Source organism: Nematostella vectensis, chromosome 1 (assembly GCF_932526225.1).
Source record: "Nematostella vectensis chromosome 1, jaNemVect1.1, whole genome shotgun sequence".
NCBI classification, from domain to species: Eukaryota; Metazoa; Cnidaria; class Anthozoa; order Actiniaria; family Edwardsiidae; genus Nematostella; species Nematostella vectensis.
In genome coordinates this window covers 8,538,961-8,560,054 of record NC_064034.1, presented here as the reverse complement: position 1 = coordinate 8,560,054, position 21,094 = coordinate 8,538,961, and the positions used below count along the sequence as shown (strand labels likewise).

At 39.8% G+C, this 21,094-nt stretch overlaps 1 protein-coding gene across 1 annotated transcript in view; it reads left to right on the top strand.

Moving 5' to 3' along the window:
- Nucleotides 1-21,094, top strand: part of LOC5520382 — a 55,799-nt gene that overhangs the window by 7,710 nt on the left and 26,995 nt on the right. The window contains exons 7-50 of the mRNA XM_048724181.1: nt 33-200; nt 570-691; nt 1,446-1,668; nt 1,801-1,953; nt 2,447-2,569; nt 2,877-3,002; nt 3,470-3,586; nt 3,845-4,390; nt 4,956-5,075; nt 5,576-5,689; nt 5,962-6,513; nt 6,642-6,755; nt 6,997-7,296; nt 7,422-7,583; nt 8,048-8,196; nt 8,586-8,766; nt 9,021-9,179; nt 9,974-10,110; nt 10,612-10,831; nt 10,931-11,083; nt 11,499-11,618; nt 11,820-11,933; nt 12,237-12,506; nt 12,671-12,955; nt 13,047-13,166; nt 13,747-13,863; nt 13,933-14,199; nt 14,354-14,635; nt 14,846-14,962; nt 15,138-15,260; nt 15,430-15,546; nt 15,645-16,196; nt 16,363-16,482; nt 16,795-16,911; nt 16,987-17,535; nt 17,897-18,013; nt 18,128-18,427; nt 18,554-18,718; nt 18,918-19,063; nt 19,154-19,334; nt 19,629-19,787; nt 19,907-20,031; nt 20,419-20,638; nt 20,867-21,019. Of these exons, the coding sequence (XP_048580138.1) occupies nt 33-200; nt 570-691; nt 1,446-1,668; nt 1,801-1,953; nt 2,447-2,569; nt 2,877-3,002; nt 3,470-3,586; nt 3,845-4,390; nt 4,956-5,075; nt 5,576-5,689; nt 5,962-6,513; nt 6,642-6,755; nt 6,997-7,296; nt 7,422-7,583; nt 8,048-8,196; nt 8,586-8,766; nt 9,021-9,179; nt 9,974-10,110; nt 10,612-10,831; nt 10,931-11,083; nt 11,499-11,618; nt 11,820-11,933; nt 12,237-12,506; nt 12,671-12,955; nt 13,047-13,166; nt 13,747-13,863; nt 13,933-14,199; nt 14,354-14,635; nt 14,846-14,962; nt 15,138-15,260; nt 15,430-15,546; nt 15,645-16,196; nt 16,363-16,482; nt 16,795-16,911; nt 16,987-17,535; nt 17,897-18,013; nt 18,128-18,427; nt 18,554-18,718; nt 18,918-19,063; nt 19,154-19,334; nt 19,629-19,787; nt 19,907-20,031; nt 20,419-20,638; nt 20,867-21,019 (8,775 nt within the window). The remainder of the gene's footprint in view (nt 1-32; nt 201-569; nt 692-1,445; nt 1,669-1,800; nt 1,954-2,446; nt 2,570-2,876; nt 3,003-3,469; nt 3,587-3,844; nt 4,391-4,955; nt 5,076-5,575; nt 5,690-5,961; nt 6,514-6,641; nt 6,756-6,996; nt 7,297-7,421; nt 7,584-8,047; nt 8,197-8,585; nt 8,767-9,020; nt 9,180-9,973; nt 10,111-10,611; nt 10,832-10,930; nt 11,084-11,498; nt 11,619-11,819; nt 11,934-12,236; nt 12,507-12,670; nt 12,956-13,046; nt 13,167-13,746; nt 13,864-13,932; nt 14,200-14,353; nt 14,636-14,845; nt 14,963-15,137; nt 15,261-15,429; nt 15,547-15,644; nt 16,197-16,362; nt 16,483-16,794; nt 16,912-16,986; nt 17,536-17,896; nt 18,014-18,127; nt 18,428-18,553; nt 18,719-18,917; nt 19,064-19,153; nt 19,335-19,628; nt 19,788-19,906; nt 20,032-20,418; nt 20,639-20,866; nt 21,020-21,094) is intronic.

Sequence of the window (21,094 nt, the reverse complement as noted above, 5' to 3'; positions counted from 1 at the left end):
ATTGTAGTGTTCTAATTTATCGTTTCTTGCAGATTGTGTCCCACTAATCAACGCCTCACCAACTCCTCTTACTGTATCTGCATTTTCGGCAAGCTCAACACTTTCTGGATCATTAACTACTCCACCATTTTTGAACGGAGGTTCAGCCTGGTGTCCGAGATTCCACAGAACGTGGGAAGAATGGTTGCAAGTAGATTTCGGTAATATTTGGCTCTATTCCCATGCTTAACCTTTTCATTGAACTAAAAAGGCAACTGCTATGAGGAACTGCACACATTAACTGTTAACCCTTGTTTAATGGACTCATTTACTTTACGTTTCTTACTTGTTGAATTGACTCAGTTGCAGTACTTTGGTCAAAGGTAGTAAACCTTTGTAATAATAATAGTAAAATAACAAACTATTTAGAATGTTATTGTAAAAAGCGATTAAAACGTCAAGTGTGAATGGGGTATTTTATTTATAAGGTTTTAGGGTGTGTTAAGAAGTCAGCATTGTATGTGTGTGTGTGTGGGGGGGGGGGGGGGGGGAGGGGGTTGATGGCGGTTATTTATACCTTTTTCCTCTAGGTTCTGCCGTAAGCATATCTAAGGTAGCCATCCAAGGGAAACCTTCCGCTACCGAGTGGCCGTTTGCTGTTGGGCTTGAATCAGCGGCCGGAGTTATTTCCCGACCTGCGTCAGTATGTGAGGTGAGAATTAGAAAGTTTTAGTAATATTCGGCAAAGTAATTATGTTCTGGTTGTATCCCATGTTATGCTGATGTTGAGGTTTTTTAAATCAAGTCTGAAAATCAAGTAATTTAGGCAAACGGAACTAGTGTGAAAGGAATTTGGTAAGGGATTTTATATCCAGGATAAACGGGCTACACACAGAATGTCTTGTTTGTAGTTTTTTTTTCACCTGAAGTAAACTCATCAAGTCGTGCCCATTACAGTGAGGACACAGAAAGCGGGCCATGCTGAACAACTTTGAACAATCACATTCGGCTTGAATACCGTAAACATTTTGAAAAAAAAAGTTCAGCCAATGAGAAACGCCGGACGTTGTTTATTTGACCGGCCCGTGCGGGTCTTATCGGATAGCTCTTTTGGGCAATATTGCTTTAGAGTTTTGTCTATTTTTAATTCACATTACACAGAAATATACCTGAGTTCAGCCGGATAATTCATAGCACAGCGTGTATATTAAAAGTAGCTCCCCCCACGATGTTGCTTTTCTATTTTCGTCTGTCGATTAAGCGTGGGAACACCCTAACTTGATTGGCTGGATTTTTGTTTTAAATTGTTTACGGTGTTCTGGCCGATTGATTGGTCAAAGTTGTTCAGCATGGCCCGCTTTCTGTGTCCTCACTGTAAGAGCAAATTATTAACCGTTCTGTTAGTATCCTATCTAAATTGGGAAAAGTAGTAGTAGTGAATGGTTGTTCTATGTTTTCACTATCAGCTGCTCCCACCCATCCGCTTTGACACTGAGACAAATTCAAACAGATCGCGAGTGTTCTCCAACGCTGAGTTTTCTGGTGATGCCGCGTTCATCCAGTCCCAAAATGCAATAAGGCTCATCCCTAAGGAGCCATTCAGGCAGGCAGACGGTGGAGAGCTTTGCATAAGAGCAGAGTTAACAGGCTGTTTAGCTACCGTAGCGGGCGGGGAGAACATTACTTCAGGTAAACATAGTATGCACCAAACTCTGCATTCCAGTATTTTTTTTCAATTGTAACCGCACAGTTTAAAAGCGTGGGGCGCATCCCGGTATACCCTCAGGTCAAATAGTCTTATCTTTTTATATCTTTCAACAGGTTGCATCAAAACAGTACACGGCAAATGCTGCATATTCCCGTTCGTGTATAACGCAACGTCACAATACTCCGCCCCAAAGGTTGATCACAACAAAGCTTGGTGTAGTACAACCGACAATTACGATCGCGATGGTCTCTGGGACTCTGTCCCAGGTAATGCGGGATTTTTTACGCTTTTAAATGAATAACGTTTTTCACCACTATTATGTGTATTGGATATGACTACTGTAACAAAGAAACACGTGACGTAAGTTATAGGCTAAGTAAGCCTATAACTCAAGAGCCTCAAATTTGTCTAATAGCTAGACAGATTATTACTCGCTTGTTTACCTTAAATGATCTAATAAACACCCTCTATCTAAAGAGCGCCTCCTATCTAATAAACGCCCCCTGAGCTTACAAATTTGTAATGAACGCTACTCTCTATTAAATGCCCCCCTCTATTTAAGGCCTCCCCTCCCCTCCCTCCCAGCTTAAAAACAATTTCGGTAATATAAATCAATTTTAATTAATCTGAGTTTGGCTTTTACTGGGTGAGACTTGCTTAATGTCCAGAGACGATTAACAAACGCCCCGGGCGTTTATTAGATCATTTACGGTACTTAGTATTTTTGTACTACTAACTAGATGGTTTTATCTCGAATAGATTCATTCAAGCCTTGTGACAGCCGGCCTTGCGGTGACCACAGTTCCTCTTGTGATCAAGATACTGTAGCCTGGATGTACACGTGCACTTGCACTGGGGATTACTATGGACCAAACTGTCGGCGTGAGTATTTGTATTTCGTATGTTGGGTTTATCTTTAAAGCAGTTTAATCACGTCGCCATTTTTCGCTTTCGCACAATACACTGTCAGACAGCATTTCCCGCTTATTCTAATGGAAAAATTGCAATAAAGATTCTTAGAATATTGTTTAAAGTTGTTCCTTGATTCTTTAAACTGCACTTAGTGGCTCGTTAGGCATTATATTCATAAGTTGTTTTTTACTATCATTTCGCAAGTTCCCAGCCACTGTACTATACTTTGGGGGGTAGCAACCACGACAAATTCAAATGATCACTTTTTAATACTTAGAATTGAGAGACGTTGCAAAGCCTTGTACCACAAATATTTGCGAGAATGGTGGAACATGCGCTCAATATCTCGGTGGAGCTAACTGCACCTGCCCTGCTGGATGGAACGGCACTCGGTGTGAGATCGGTATGTATCTAGCTAGCGTTCCCGTATAATGTAGCAGAAGACATTAAGGTTAGATACTAACAACAAAATCAAAAGCAATAACAACACTTAAGCCCATTACTACAAATTTTATTAAAAGCTAAATAAACAGCGGAAGATAACTAAAAAATCCACTAAAATGATAATTTAAGAGACTTTGAAAAAAAGAACAACCAAATATCAGTTGCGATGTAACAACACATAACAATATTACAATTCTACATTATTCTGTGCCATACTGTATGTAAACCATTCCCAAGCCGTGCGAATGTTAGCAATACATTCATAGAGACCATCAAAACATTGTTTAACGCATATCTAACCAAGCATTTGGTCAGCACTCGCCCCCTTTTAGAAAAAGGGCATTGTTACCTTTCAAGATGGGCAGGTAACTATAGAATGGATTGTTGCTAAACAAGAATGTGAACACCCAAGTTGTTCTGTTAAAGATATTAATGAGTGCGCTGCTGTGGATGCTTGCCCATCCGGTCGATCTTGTGCTAACTACCATGGAGGATTTAGTTGCATCTGTCTGGAAGGGTTTTATGGCATTAACTGCACAAACAGTAAGTTACTGTACCTACTGTGTCTTCTCGATTGATTAGGCCCATTACTATTTGACAATTTTTAGGCTAAAACGTATGCAATCATAGTTCTTCTAATCAACGCAGTCAACGGAGAACACTGATTAAAGACAGCAAAGCGAGTAGTACATGATACCACGGTTAGCTGCTGTAACCGTGCTATGATGTATTCACCTTTACTCACTGTTTTTATCTGTGTATGTTTTGATGAATCGATTAATAATTCATTTATTTTCCTAGAAAACCCTGGAATGCTGGATTTTGTCATTTTCATGGACGCATCCCAGGCCGTCGGCCTAAAAAATTTCAAGAAAAATCTCGACTTCGCCAAATTGCTGATAGACGGATACGCGATTGCACCAGATAAAACACGTGTCGCAGTCGTTGTCTTCGCTTCCAATTCAAAAATAACGTTTCACTTTTCTGAATCCTTTAACAAAACAATAGTAAAAGAAGGACTCAGTAATAGTGAATTCCTCAACGGTTCAGACTCCAACCTTGGATCAGCTTTAGAGTTAGCAAGGCTACAGATTTTTAGCCTTGCACGGCCAGATGCACACAAATTCGGAGTCATGATCACTTCAAGAGCGTCGTCTGACAGCGCTTCTGTGCCCGCTTCGGGTGTTCGTGACTTAGGGGTGAACCTGGCTGCTGCTGGAGTCGGCGCCGGTGTTTCTCTTGTTGAATTGAAAGACTTAACCGGCGTAGACTCGAATGTTTTCACAACAACGACCTACGACGGGCTCAATTCATTGGTTGAAAGTATTAGAAATGCCGTTGGAAATGGTAAGATGAAGTACATATGTTTTAAAGGAGTGTATCTGATCATTTTGAAACTTGCCAAACAATTATTCTGTGTTTGTTGAACCTAATTATTATTTTAGTTTAGCTTTTGTATTTTATCGGGCTTTAAGTTCAGCGAAGGCGATGGCCCCGACGGGACTTAAAACAGATAAAATGCTAAAGCAAGTTTATTTAAGTACTTCTCAAACTCAATGATTACCAATAGCCATTTTGTCCAACCGCTGTAAAACAAAAGCCCAAAAACTCTCGTGTGCCCGTGCTGAGTCTAAAAATTGACTTTTAAATATAGTGCATTTGGTATGGGATTCTATTCGACAGCACACGTAGGGATACCGTCTTTACTTTTCGTTTTTTGCCTTACTGTTTCACAGTTCTGGAAGTCACATTCTGGAAGTTGCATTTCAAATCTCTAAGTTTCTTTTGTATAAAAGCCCATCTCCGTTCACCCGATGGCGAAATGGCTTTGGAATTAATGATTAATCTCTGAATCTTATTTCACACACAGTTCTTGGACACTATTCTTGATTATCGAATCATTTGTACACAGCTCCCTTGAAAGTGGTGTGTAACGCTAATGCATGTAAAAACGGTGGTACCTGCAATGTCTATGGTGTCGGATTCAACTGTACATGTCCTATCCAATGGACTGGTGCTGACTGCAGTGTTGGTAAGAGCTATGTGGAAAAACAATACAAAAATGGTCGTTTGCAAAACAAAAATAGTCGTTTGCTTTACCCTATTTTTAGTTGGAACAAGCCGTGCTTTTTCTTGATAATACTTGGTGCTTATTGACCTTATGAATCCTTACTAGATTAAGTCCTTACTAGTCCTTTTAAGGACTTTAGGCACTAGATAGATATATTTAGGCACTGCTTTACGCTTTGCACTTATTAAAACTCGTATATAAAAGTCCAACTAATAGTCGGTTAAAGAAGTCGGTTAGATATCCAAAAGCTGTTATAGAATATGTAAAAACAACACAATATGCTATTTATCTGAAACATCAAAGATATTTTAGTAAACCTAGATAGTTATTTTAATTATTCTAAATTATTTTGCCTGTTTTTGAGATAATAGCACTAAGCTTACCCCTCACCGTGTAAAGCGCCCCTTTAATTTTGATTTTTATTCTAAAAGTGCTTACTAACGTGCTTCCTTTGTTGTTAGACGTCGATGAGTGCGCATCGAGTCCCTGCTTGGGAGGAAAGGTCTGTTCGAACTATGATGGAGGTTACCGATGCAACTGCCCGCCTGGATACTTTGGAGAAAACTGCGATCAAAGTAAGTCTCTAGATGCATACGATAGAATCCTTCTGCCAACGAGAACTTTTTGATTTAGAATTTGGAGTCAAGTTATTTTTCCACCATATCGGTACAGACACTTTTTACCCGTCTAAATGGACTTTGTTATATTTAAGCGGAACACTACTGGCCTTAAGATACTATTTCCATGAATATTCTTACTTATTTTGTTCGATTTGCCTACTTTGGAAAATACTCTACGTTGATGTGTATGCTTTCTTCTAATCAATATCTTTATTTTTGTCTATCAGCAATCACCGAGAAGTTGGATGTAGCATTCATAATCGAGTCATCTAGTCGTGTTGACTCCAGTAATTTTAAAGATGTTCTAGCCTTTGCTAAAACTGTTGCGAAAGGTTATCCCATCTCTTCCACCGATACACGATTTGCACTTATCACATACGCCTCAAATACAAATGTCCACCTAAACTTCACTGGGTCCTCCGATCAAGCCGCTGTGCTGGCAGCTCTGGATAGCTGCCCCTATCTCGGAGAACCCATACCAAAGAGAGGGAATGCCCTTGAACACGCACGAACTGAAGTGTTCAAAGATGCCCGTTCAGTAGCCACTAAAATTGCCATTGTATTCACCTGGGGCATGTCTAGTGATGACGTGGAGGGGGCAGCAGCGAGGCTTCGGAGCGTGCCTGCCTACATCTTCGGGTTTGGACTCGGTGATAAGGTGTCACTTCCTGAACTACGCGTGATGGCGTCAACTCCTGATTCGCAGTTTATAATCGCAGATAAGAACATCAATGTTCTGGGCTCTTATGTGGATCGCCTAAGAAACGGAATCGGAGGAGGTTTGTCTTTTTTCATCCATAGTCTTCTTTATTAATCAACAGCATCAAATGAGAAACACTTCTACTTGCGTTACCAGTCTCTACAAAGTGTCTTATTAATTGAGCATGACCTTTTTGGTATTTTACAGTCACGAACCCATGTAGCAGCAGTCCATGTTTGAACGGTGGAAGTTGTGTAAAAACCTCGAACAGTTACAACTGCACTTGTCGAGCAGCATACAATGGAGACAGATGTGAAAACGGTACGTTTCCTTTTTATTTCATTTTTTTAATTAGAATTGTTGGATAGAAATAAGCAATTTAAATCTAATAAAAAAGCGAACAAGCCATTCGATACAGGACATGTTTGGCTATTTTATCAAACCTCGTTCTAGTTTTTAGAACTATTCGAGCTAATCAATGTTATTTACATATTATTTACCGTAAAACGAAAATGTTATTGTACGTTATCCTGTAACGTGTATATATGATTTTCTACCACAGGAATCTCGTACACATACTCAAGATTAGGATGCTTCGCCGATAACGCCACGCGTCTGATCCAGAGCCTTGAAGGCAGTGACCCAGTAATTCTGGATGGCTCATATAGTACAAGAACTGATGCGCTGCTTAAATGCGCCCTCAAGGCTGTCATGCTAGGACATAGCGTGTTCGCATTACAAGATGGCGGAATGTGTATGTCAGACGCAACTGCGCACCAGAACTACTTCAAGTACGGTGTCTCAGGCAGTTGTACCAACGGCACAGGAGGAAAGGATGCTAATGATGTTTATCTTGTCGGAGGTGAGAAAGTCTTTTCAAAAGGAAAAGTCAAAAGTCGTAAATGCATTTCCTGGTAAACGGTTTAAAAAATACGGAAGACTATGGTTATAATTGTCCAATGAAAATGATGTTCCTTTGTGTTCAAGCAAAATACGGTCAGTTGATGAAGGGCTCAATCCTCCTCTCGCATGCATCGGTGCTCGGCTCATCATATTACAACGGGTCACGTGGGTTCCCTTTTATTGGTGAAAGCTATTCATGGTGCCCCAGTTCCAGCGACAAGGATCCCTACTTGCAGATAGATTTTCGTAAGTAAAATGAACTATATCGACAGGAGCAAAAAATGGCAAAATTAAAATTGTAAGGTTGTGTAAGCTTATATTTTGTTGATATTTTGTCTAGAGGTTCCTTGCAAAATATAAAACAAAATAAGCTTTAGTATTTTTTGGTAGATGATCCGTTCTTGAGATTTGATTGAGCAGTTGCCATAAATCATGAAAAAAGTAGCAATTTCGCCCAAATTGAGCAAATTCGAACAAATCAAGAGCCTTACAATTAATTGCAATATCCCAAGAACGGATTATCTACCAAAAAATTACTAAATCTTATTTAGCTTTATATTAGACAAGGAACATCTATGCTAAAAATTAAGCGAATATAACCTAACACGACCTTACAATTTGAGCTTTGCCATTTTTATCTCCTGTCAGCTATATCACGATAACATGTATATGTTTTTTTTTAGTAATTTTGATTTGCGTTTGGTCTTTAGCCCAGAAGATTTACATTACATCGCTGTCCCTGCAAGGCCAGTCGGGACCTCCGGAGGCATCTTACCCTGACAACGCATGCGTTAAGTTTATGAAGAAACCTGATGATACAGAGTATACGGAGCTGACACGCTCAACGACTTCATGCCTGGTATGTTTGTCAGTGGCGTTAATACATGATTGTCAATGCAAAGACTGACAGATAGTTCCACTAGTTTTTTTCCTGTTAATTTCACAAGTTCTATTATGTCACGTAGCGTCCTTTTTGAATCCCCGAAAATTATAGTAGTAGCAGAAGAGTAAGCATAATGATAAGAAAAGCTGGAAAAAAAAATAACAACAGGAAGTAGTACCTAAAAGTTATTATAAGTAAAATAGTAAACTTTAGGAACTCTGTTCTTAATGTTTAGTTTGTCGCAGGTTATTTGTCGTTAATAAGCCGCCATCCTAGGGCTCTGGTCACTGTGAAAAGTAACCGAAGTTTTTGAGGCTAGTGGCATAATAGAGTTAAATTTGCGTTAAACATTACGTCTTTTTTAGTACACTGGTGCCCTTCCTCCTCATCGCGGTGGTACAGCAGATCAAATCGCTAAGATTGCTTTGCCAGAGCCCGTCCTCACGCGATATCTGCGGATCATACCCAAAGGACCTCTAGATCCGGCTTCAGGAACGAGTGATGGTCTGTGTCTCCGGGTCGAGGCTTATTCTTGCACAGGAGGAAGTAAGTATCCACTATAAAAATTAGTCTAAAAGGGGTATTTCCTGAATAAAGAAGGATTGCACAGAAATAGCTCATCATCTATTTTCCTATCTTTATAAGTGATGGCTGTAAAATGGCAATAAGTGGTGGTAGTAAATTTGGGATACGATTTGATGAAAATGTCACTATGGATTTCAATCCTTTCTAGGGAAAATTGGGCTATCAACCCTAATCCTTAGCGGATATTGAGCAATGTGTATGGTATTTCCTTTCAGACTGTACTGCTCTTATCAAGGGTGTCCTCACAACAGCTGCTTTTAGTGCATCAACCATCAGAGGTGGTTCCATCTCTAGTCCCCCTGTTCTTGATGGTGTGTACGCCTGGTGTCCATTAGAAGCAAAGAACTTAGAAGAATATATAGAAATCGACTTTGGTGAGTTAGAAGTCACGGTTGTCAAAATATCAAAATATTATTGTTTGTGTATAGGGGTTATACTTTAACAATGTAATGAAATGCAAGTCGCTCACAGCATCATAAATGTCGAAGCAAATATTTAAAACCTAAAATAAGTGAAAATGTGTAGGAAGTGATAGCACTGAAATTTGATACTTAAACATCCCCCCGGGGACTCTCCAGAAAAGTAGAGAGCCGCTAGTCATTTACGGTTATAATGTAACCCTCTATAAATGAAAATGTTATTGTTTTGTATCCTATCTTTTAGAGTATGAAATCTCGACCAACTGCTATCTCTTAGGGTGTGTTGAAGTATTTTTCCGATTCTGCTATCTGCTAGGGTTTAAATTACGAGGGAACGCTATTATATGGGGTGTTAAACGTTTTTTTCCCTCTGATTCTGCTATCCCATAGGTTTGAAATTACTTCGACAACACCCAATTTGTTATACAATTTCTGTTGAAAACACTCCAAGTGCTATCCCTTGAGGTTAAAATTTTGCCGGTGATCACCCCAGTTTTATATATAAGTACAATATAAGTATAAGTATATATATAAGTATAACTTATATATAAGTCAATAAGTACGCTTATTGGTTTGTAAGCTTATTGGTTTTAACTGGCCACCTCCTATTCAGCGATCAATTCACCTCTTCTCAAAATATCAATTTCTTACAAAAGTGTTTGACTTCAAGCGGTACCACTTAAGTGACAATGTATTTGCAAACATATTTCCAAGAAAAAAATGGCTAATACATCTTGGTGTGATTCCAGGCAAGAATGTGGACATCTCTGTGGTAGACATCCAGGGCAAAGCAAACGCCAGTGAATGGCCCTACCGTGTATGTCTCCAGAGCAAACCGGATGGTGTGAACTTGGCGAACATCTCAAACAGCCAGGATCAGTGTGATGTAAGTCTACAAACCGGGTCATGGCATAATTCACAAAGCGTGCCGTAACATGTGCTGAATGTCGTGCATAATTATGCAATACATTTCGATATTTTATGAAAAGGCATGATGGCTGTCTGTCTTATTTTTTCAAACCCGTCTGGCAATATATTTAGTTTGCTTCTGTATAGGTGTATTGGTATCACGAAAATTTGTTCTTTGACAGCTATAGGTACCTCTGATTCGGCCAAGAATGTTCTCCTCATTTTTTAGGTCTTTTGTGCAAAATAAAAAAAGAGTAAAAAAGATGAGAAAACAGGGTGAAAAGAGAAACCTCTTTATCAAATTCAAAACAATCAGTCAAGTTCAACAACCGCTGCCCAAGAAAAGATGGCTTAAAAATTTCCAATATTACATTGCGGCTACCCCTTGACCTAGTTAGAATAATCTTCGTAATGAATGACCCCAATGAAACTCTCCTCTGTGTTCCTGTTGACAAGGTATTCGTATTCTGCCTTTTAGCTTCTACCGCCCTTAGAGGCCAACCACAACCCTGATATGATTCGCACGGCAGACCTTTCTGATGCGTATATCCTTGGAGCTCAGGCCTCTCTCGAGGCTACAAAGTCCATCCGTATATATCCTAAAGAGCCGAGTCGTGTGGGTCACGAGGGCCTCTGCATGAGGATCGGCATTCAAGCTATGCTTGCTTCAAATGCTGGCGGTGAAAAGCTAATCAACGGTAAGCAGGGACGGAAAATAGTGTTCAAACTGCATTGGATTTCGTGAATTTGAATGTTTTACTGAGGCATTGTTACACACTTGTTTTTTTCTGTTATAGGGTGTGTTAAAACAATCAGTAGCAAATGTTGTCAGTTCCCGTTTCGCTACAAGGGAAATATGCATTACACTGCCACCAAAATGGACCACAACCAACCATGGTGTGCTACTACTGATGACTTTGATCGAGATCATTTATGGGATAACCTTCCAGGTAGGCTGTCTTTAAATACTGCTGTAATAGTGATTTCAATTGAATTTGTTTCGTTTTTTTTTTCCGTGAATGATATGAGGCGTTTTAAAGTGGTATTAGCACGTAATTCGACATCAAATTCTACACAGGAACTAGATATCCTCATCTTCAGCTAGGAACTGAACATCCTCGTTCATTTCGCCATATGTTGAAAGGAAACTAGATTTACAATAATTATGCTTATTCAATACCCTGCGCGCCTTGTCACCTGACAGTACAGGTAATCTAATGACTTGCTTCAAAATTAGAGTTTGGGTACTTTATTGAAGGAAACTTGTTTTCTTGATATTTCAGTTAGATTATGTACTTCAAATCTGCGAATGACCGTTGACTTCTTGTATGAGATAGTTTTCTCGATCTTGTAATTTTCTTGCAGTTTCATTTGAACCATGTGACAGTAAGCCATGCGGGGCGGGCGCGACGTGCACGCACAATCTCGTGGCCTGGAACTACACATGCGCCTGCAAGCCTGGCTACTACGGAGACAACTGTGCAGGTACATTATCATATCGTAAAAAAACCAGAGAATCGTATGCATGACTCGCTACATATTAGAGGTAATCAAAATGATGGATGTTTTAGACAAGAAAATCGTTGCTTTTGATTTTACTGTAATGTATTTTGCTTTCTTTTCGTGAATTTTACTGCACAATAATTGGTTTGTTTATTACTAATAAATATTTCTTTTTTTTTCTAGATATTGACGAATGCACGAATAAGCCATGTTTGAATGGAGGATCCTGTACAAACCTACAAGGCGACTACAGATGCTCTTGTGTCAGCGGATACTGCGGAAAATACTGCCAAAGTAGTAAGTAATGCAGTAGAAAGTCAACAGAAAGTAGTAAGTAATGCAGTAGAAAGTCAACAGAGGTTATAGCGTGTCTAAGTTTGACCATTATTTATCACGTTCGTAGCTCTCTTTGTAGGTTCTAATATTAAATCAGTTGAAAGGAATGAGCTCTGGCATCATGGCCAGGCTGATTAAATACTTCTTTACTAGTTTGCTTCAAAACAGAAGTGTGCTATCTACTGCAAAATCACACCTACCGAACGTAATGCGGAATACTTGATCGGTTTTCATTCGTTGATCTACGGTGTTAACCTTTTTCAGGATGTAACAATTACAAACTCAACCTCGTTTTTGCCATCGATGGCTCATCGACCGTGAACCGCTTTGTCCCCGAGAACTTCAATCTACTGAAGGACTTTGTGAAGCAAATAGCTTCCAAGGTGTCTCTTTCCGCGGTGGATGCACATCTTGGACTTGTGGTTTACTCCGACTCGGCTGAGACTGAGATAAACCTGGGGCAACACACAAACTATGCGGATTTTGCTGCTGCTACTGACGCTGCAGTCTACCCAGGAGCTGGATCTAACACAGGTACAATCATTCTACTTGAGGTGTCCAATATAAGTAGTAATTTTTTTGAAGACGTTTTCGAATCTCAGTAAACAGCTTTTTATATTTCTAAAAACTCTACTAGAGAAAAGGTGCGTTTTAGTGTATTCATTAACTGATCAATATCACTACATTCCTTGTAACAGCCGCTGCATTAAACAAAACACTGGAAATGTTCCTGTCTGGTCGGCAAGACGTTCGCAACTTCATGATTCTCGTGACCGATGGGATGTTGCTAGATGATGCTCGGTACTATGCTGATCAGCTGCGGGTTAAAAATGCAACCCTGCTCGCATACGGCTTAGGTAGTAACCTCGACAAGGCGCGACTAGAGTACCTCTCAGCAACACCAGCTAAAGATTATACATTCTACGAAAACTTCCCAAACGTTCTTAACCAGATCGAGATGATCAAGCAGCGTATTTTCATGGGTATGTCTTGTTTGAAAATAGTCTTTTTCCATCTGAATAAAGAAATATTGAAACTATTTCCATAATGGCATGATGTTAACTTTTCTTGTAGCGTTTGACGGCTGCACGTCCGTTCCATGTGGGATCGGAGGAAACTGTACGTCTCTTGACAATTATGGACTTTATAGTTGTCAATGTTTGGCAGGATATACTGGCCAGCACTGTGAATCAGGTATGTCGAAAAACATGCTTTAATGATATTCTACACCTATCTTCGAAATAGCGTCCTTGTTGAAGCGTAAAATATTATTCGGCACAAAATTATTTCGGCCAAAACAAAATATCCGTAAATTTGTCCGCATTTAGTGACAGTCCGGCATTTGGAATATTAATATGTCGCGGCAAATGCGTCCATCATCATCTTCAAACTGCTTAGGGCCCAATAAGGCTTATTCTTTGGCACTACTACAAATTTACTCTGTACCATTTCTTCCTCTTTATTTTCCATAATTCGCGGAGTTAAGGTTACGAAGAAGCGGTAGATACCGTTTAACTCTCATCGTCAATAGCATATCTCACTCACGCGGTGAACCCATTTAACCCTAAACTGGCCAGTGCCGCCTGTGAGAACTAGGCAGGAGCCATAAAATCAAAACTGTAAAATAAACACAACAATCAAGATCAAATATAAGATAAGTACCGACTGTCTAATTATCGATCGCCCTTAGGACCCCACAAATAATACACAATCACCATTTGCTGGCATTTGCTGTATTTATATTTTATGGCGTTTCAAATCATCGTATTCACAGATGTAGATGAATGTCTTGTTCCCGGTGTTTGTTCAAGTCCAAAGGAATGTATCAACTCAATCGATGGTTACGGATGTCTCTGTCCTGGAATGAAGTTTAATGCCAACTGTACTAGTGGTAAGGATAATATATTAATGTATCATCACTAGCCTGTTTAAGGTCTAATGTGTGTTGTTTGAATTTCAGAGGGGAAAACGAACTTCGATATTGTCTTTCTGGTGGATGGTTCAGCCTACGTTAGAGAATACAACTTCAAGTTAATGCTGGACTTCATAAAACGGTCATTTGGTCAGTACGGTGTTTCTTTAGACGGAAACCATGTGGCTGTTGTGACTTATGCCAAAACAGCAAGTGTCGCTTTCCAACTGAATTCACACTACACACAAGCTGCCATCGAGACTGCAATTGATGCCATTACTTACCCGAACGAGAAGGAGTCACTGATGGGGAAAGGTATGTTTTTTTCTTTGATATTGAACAGTATTTATTAACATGTTTGTACAGCGTGACGTCAAATATTACAATTCGTGTTGTACTTCCTTCCTTAACTCAAACGAAAAAACGGTAATCGATTACTTAATATTAAAATCTGCGCTTTCATCTTTAGGTCTTGCTGCTGTGAACAGCGTTTTCAAGACTTCCGGTCGCGCCGGAATTCCTCAACTTCTCGTGAAACTAGTAAGGTCAACCTCTCTGGATGACTTCAAGCCGGAGTCGGAAAAGCTCGAAGCTAAAGGGGTCAAGAAGTTTGCAGTAGGCATGGGCGATGGATACAATCTTGAAGATCTCAAGGCTTTTGTTACTTTACCGGAAGAGGACCATCTGCTGTCGCATCCATTCAGAAATTTGATCAATTTTGTCGATACGCTGAAAGAGAAATTGGCTCTAGGTAGTTACCCAAGTCTTAAGAAATTAATTCAAGTGTTTTGAACACTGAAATCCTAACTGACAAAACCAACATTTCATTGGCGATCCGTTTTCTTTTTCCATTTAGCTTTTTATGCCTGTTTTTAAACTTTGAATCTTCACATAATCCACTGATGATGTTGTCAAGTCGGAGCTTGCATGACCCTTATACTAGTAATCTTCTTTTCTTTAGAGTCTGATTCCTGTACCAAGCAGCCTTGTAAGAATGGAGCAACTTGCACAAGTCAACCAGATGGCGGATACAAGTGCACTTGTACCTCGCGCTATAAAGACGAGAACTGCACAACATGTAAGATTTTTTTAAAGAAGCCACATAAGAGTGTTCTCTATGACTTACCTAGTGTTTGCGACTTGTTATTGTTGTCTTTTACTGAAGCATGCGAGCAACAACAACCATCCTTAAACACAAACACATGTTTGAATTAAGGGATTTAAAATGAGGTTTACGCGTTTTTATCTTCCAGTGCGTACCGCATGTACTGATGATAAACCATGTATCAAGGGCGCGTGCAACATGACTGACATTATACTGAACACGTACATATGCACCTGCTTCCCTGGATACACCGGAGTCAAATGCAGTATAGGTAACACTTGTTTGCTCGTTTTGATCTATTTACCCATGTCGACATACACATGGAAAGAATATATTTTTTTATTTTTTAGTCGTATTATTTGGATTTTTATCGAGAGATTAGTAAAGATCAACTAACCATTTTATAAAATTTGATAAAAGACCCCCTTGGTTTTAAACAGATATCAACGAGTGTGCCAACAGTAGTGCATGTCCTGCTGATAGAGTGTGTATCAACTATAGCGGAGGGTACCTTTGTGGGTGTCCTGCTGGTTTTTACGGTCCCAACTGCACTAAAGGTACACAGAATGCATCATTCAAATGCATCATTTCATATCAGGAATAGCTGGTTTTGCCTAATGCATTTTTCCGACACTAATTATTCTTTCTTATGCAGAAAACCCTCCGATGCTTGATTTAGCATTTCTGATTGACTCATCGAAAGCTGTTGGATTAGACAACTTCAAGCGCAGTCTCACCTACGCCAAACAGCTAGTCGAAGGATACAACATCGGACCTAACACGACCCGCGTTACTATTGCCGTTTACGCCAGTACCATAAGTATTCGGCATTCATTCTTGTCAACTCAAACTCTTCCAGTTATACAAAGCCGTATCGATACATCTCCGTTTCTCAACCAGGATGCCGCAAATATTGGTTCTGTGTTGAACACAGCAAAGACAAACCAAAATCTATTCTACAACGCACGCCCTGATGCCAAGAAAGTTGCGATCCTAGTTAGCGGTCGCAACTCCACAGATAACTTTGCCTCACAAGCTGTGAGTCTGCGTGACTTTGGTGTCAATATATTGAGTATCGGTGCAGGAGATGCCTACTCTCTTGATGAACTGCGTACTATTAGCAACAATGACACTCACGTGTTCACTGTCCCGGAGCACGAGAAGCTGCTCTCACTTTACAACAACTTCACTACATTGATCGGAGAAGGTATATGTCTAGTGCGAACCAATTGAACGTATTGAGAATTGTTCTTGCCTGTCTTTCAACCTTTCTGAACTTTTAGCGCATTTCTAAAGAATTAATCTGTCTGACGATTTTAACTATTTTCTGTAAAATTAGGAAAGCTTATGTCTTTATTTGATTTAATTCACAGCACCCCTTGTCGTGGTATGTGTCCCTCCAGTCTGTAAGAATGGGGGTACTTGTAATGCCTATCCAACTGCATATAACTGCTCTTGTACACCTTTCTGGCAAGGAAGACACTGTACAATAGGTATGTATCACACACGGTAGTAGTTAAGTCCTGTGACGGTTTCACAGTTGCTTCCACGTGGTTTGGACCGTGGGAAAATGTGCGCCTCATGAAAACATTAACGAAAAAATCATTCAATAATTGTTTATATTATTGAATAGAATGACGAAACTTTTGCAGATCTTTTAGTCCAAAGAAGTGTACCCTCTCAGTCCGGTGTTGGAATGTTTTATTTTCTAGGGTTGATCTTTTGTATTCATGGATAACCATGGATATATCATATCTTACCTTATCATATCAAGTATTAGAACATGTGCTCTCTGTTATGTGCAGATGTTGACGAATGTCTATCCAATACAACGTGCATCGATGGCAAACTGTGTGTTAACTTTGAAGGAGGGTTTCACTGTAATTGCCCACCTGGCTTTTATGGAGCTGACTGCACAGAAGGTATTTATACATATCCACAGTGGCTATGAAAACCCCATAAAATTGAAATGAAAATCTTTTGTATTACTTTTCTAGAAATCGCCAAAGTGGACGTCGGGTTCATCATTGAGTCTTCAAGAACCGTAGGCCTGGACAACTTCAAAACCGTGTCAACCTTTGTCAAGGATATTGTTAAGGGCTACGTTATCTCTCAAAACGATAGCCGCTTTGGTATAATAATCGTGTCATCTACCTTGAAAATGCAGCTAAGGCTGACCGAGTCTTACAATCAAACAGTCGTCTTTAACGCTATCGACACTTCTCCGTTCTTCGATGAGTCAGTCGTAAAAATCGGTTCTGCCGTCAAGCTTGCCCGCTCAGAGGTCTTCAAAGATGCAAGACCCGATGCCACCAAAGTACTGATTCCTATTATTTGGAGCAAGTCTGCTGATGATTTTGAAGGCGCGGCTTACGAGCTCAAGAATTCTTCAGTGTTTATAATCGCTCTCGCTCTCTCGAACGGTGTTGACGCGATCGAACTCAGAACGCTCCCGTCTTCTCCGTCATCAGATTACGTTATCAAGGAAACAAGTATGGTTATGCTTGGAAGAAAAGTAAGAGATGTCAGGCAGGCGATAGCTGACGGTAAGGCATTATATTGTTAGGAGAGAAAATGACATTTCCTTTTTTCATGAAGTTGTTATGGAATAAGAAAGTATCTCTAAGCAATATCATTATGATTATACGTGAAGGACAGGAGGTTTCGTAATGTTCCCAAAATAAATGTTCACGAAGTTGCATCTAAAATTTATGTTTCAACTTTTGTTTCAACTTTTAACCATGTTGATTTAATCATGTATGTTTCTTTTAGAAAATGTACAAATATAGTTTGCCTACCGGCCTGTTTCGTGGGTAGCCCCCACTCTTGAGTATTATTTATCCATTTTTATATCCAACTTTTCTGCATTTTAGATGTGCAGTCTTATTGTCACTATATTTTTTTTAGCTGGCACACCTTGCTCAAGCAACCCTTGTCAAAATGGCGGAACATGTACAGAGGCTGCTGCTGGTCGATATTCGTGTGCTTGTCCTGTTAGATTTTCGGGAGAACACTGTGAAAATGGTAAATCATGGATCTATGTTTTTTTTTTCTATTTTCTTCTATTTCACTTATACTTTCATATTTTAAAAGAAAGTAATACCTTCCACAAGTTTTGACACGTGTTTTGTTTGACAGGTGTTACGTTTGAGTACAAAAGATTAGGATGCTTCGCCGATAACGCCACGCGTCTGATCCAGAGCCTTGAAGGCAGCGACCCACTAATCCTGGATGGCTCATATAGTACAAGAACTGATGCGCTGCTTAAATGCGCCCTCAAGGCTGTCATGCTAGGACATAGCGTGTTCGCATTACAAGATGGCGGAATGTGTATGTCAGACGCAACTGCGCACCAGAACTACTTCAAGTACGGTGTCTCAGGCAGTTGTACCAACGGCACAGGAGGAAAGGATGCTAATGATGTTTATCTTGTCGGAGGTGAGATAGTCGGTTGCTTATCACCAGAGGTTAATAACGTCTTCTTTGGATGTACTTGAGTTTAATGTATTGGTCGACATTTACTTGTTGTTTCTGTTATATTTATTTATGTGAGTTTTGTTTTAGCTAATTACGGTGATCTGCTCAGTAACGGGCTCATGCATATGACCCCTGAGTGGTTCTCTGGGTCCTCTTACGTGGATGCATCTAGAGGTCTTCCTCAACTTAGTGGTGGCTACGCCTGGTGTCCTAGCACAAGTGACAAAGATCCCTTTCTCAAGATAGATTTCCGTGAGTGTACCAGTTAATCAGTGATCACATATTCCTCCTAACACACCGGTGTTTGATTGACAGAGCTACTTATTTAAATTTTTTATTTGAGATATTTATATATCGATGTGTACAAATATATTTGTTTAAATAAGGTTTCACTAACAAAAACTATATAAGGTAAAAATAAGGAAAAGATTATAATCTTTGGTCTATTCAGGTAATAAGGTCTACATGACCAGCCTATCAATCCAGGGTAAAAGCGGAGCAACATCAGATCCCTATCCAGACAACGTTTGCGTCAGTTACCTATCCGGTGCTAGTGATACGTACACTCAGATCAACAGGACCGACACATCTTGCCTTGTAAGTCTTGAAACAGCCATTTAGACAAAAAATGCTTTCGAATACGGATTATTATCACATGTGAAAAAATAATATCTAAACTGCTTGTAGTATACTGGCTCCCTTCCTCCCCACCGTGGTGGAACTGCAGACCAAATCGCTAAGATTGAGCTTCCAGAGCCCGTCTCCACGCGATATCTGCGAATTGTACCAAAAGGACCGCTAGACCCGGCTTCAGGAACGAGTGATGGTCTGTGTCTCCGGGTAGAGGCTTATGCTTGTCCAGGAGGAGGTAATGTGATCATAAAATAGTCGAACATGAATCTTTTTAGATTAGAATTTCACAATCACGGTTTGCTGTTTTATTTTGTAACTTTTTGAGCTCCATTGCGATAACCAAAATTTAACTCAAGGCGGTTCCAGGAAAAGATCAAGAGAATATTATAAAAAGTGTAAGATGGTCTGAATGTGGGTAAAACACAATGATCCCCCTGTTAGGCATCACGTCAACCATAACGTGAATTTCATATCTGTTTTTAAGGCTTGGTGGTTTAACATACCATTTATTTTATTATATTATTTTTAGTATGTACTGCACTCGTGAATGGAACCCTCACTGGGAGCGCATTTACTGCGTCAAGTAACAGAGACGGGTCCTTCCCAAGCCCTCCAGTTATCGGTGGCTCATATGCCTGGTGTCCATCGGCTGCCACAGGCTGGAACGAATACCTGGAGATCGATTTCGGTGAGTTCACGCCCTCATTTAGCCAAATACCAACATTTACACCTTTTTGCCGCGTTGTGTTAAAATTGCGATTTCGTAAATCATTTAATATTGATCTTATAGTTTCGAATTTTGCTAAGGTTCGGACAAGAGTATATCTGTCATCGATATTCAAGGGAAATCTGGCTCCAGCGAATGGCCTTACGCTGTTTGCCTCCAAAAAGCGTCTGCCGCTGATATACTGCATACTAAATCCGAATGTAACGTGAGTAAATCAAATTAAGGCAAGGCCTAGGTCGGCTTCTTTCAAACATAATCATTTTAACATAATAGTCATTTCATTTTAACATATTAATTTATGCATAATCCATAAGATGCATGCTTCATACTTACGAAACGCTTTTATTCATGCTCGGGCCAAAAATCACATCTCATTGTTCCTGTTCGAACGGTTAAATAAAGGGTTGGCACTGCCCTACCTGTTCTATGTTTAGAATTTTAGTTTGACTCTTATGAATTGATAGCTGCCTTTTTGTTATTTTTTTTTATATTTATGGCTATTCTATTTAAAGCATCATATTATTTGAATTGTTGTGCAATGGCTGCATGTTTCTATTCCTTATGTCTAGTGACAAATCCTTTTTCTCTCAAGCTTTTCTCCCTGTTCGAAGGAGGTGGATCTCCACTTAAAATCCGCAAAGCGACATTTGCATCGTCGCAGTTTGACGGGAATAAAGGTCTCTACGAGAGCTTGCAGTCTATTCAGATCCGCCCAAGGCACCCAGCGCGTCTTGGTCCAGGTGGACTATGCATCAGAGCAGAAATAGAAGGTCTTGTTGCCACAATCAAAGGAGGAGAAAAGATATTCCCCGGTAAATTATAACCCTTCTCTGTAATTATATTACACTGTCCCCAATGGATATGTTTTATTTAAGAAGAAATATGTTTATCAAGTGGTCAAACCTAGTCCCAAAATGTCAAATTATATGATTCGGTCGCCTTTTACTGTTCCGATATTCTGCGCTAACTGTAGCGTAGCTCAGTTGTAATGCACACGAGCACCTCAGATAAAGGCAAATATTGTTTGAAATTTTCTTTAGGTTGTATTAAGACGGAGCGGAATAAATGCTGCAAGTTCCCGTTTCGCTACAAGGGGAATTTGCATTACACTGCCACAAAACTGGACCACAACAAGCCATGGTGTGCTACTACTGATGACTTTGATCGAGATCGTTTGTGGGATAACATGAAAGGTAAGACTTGATACTTGTGTTAAAAAATGAATGAATGGAAGAGTTCAATACTTTATTCAGTGAAAACTTATCAGT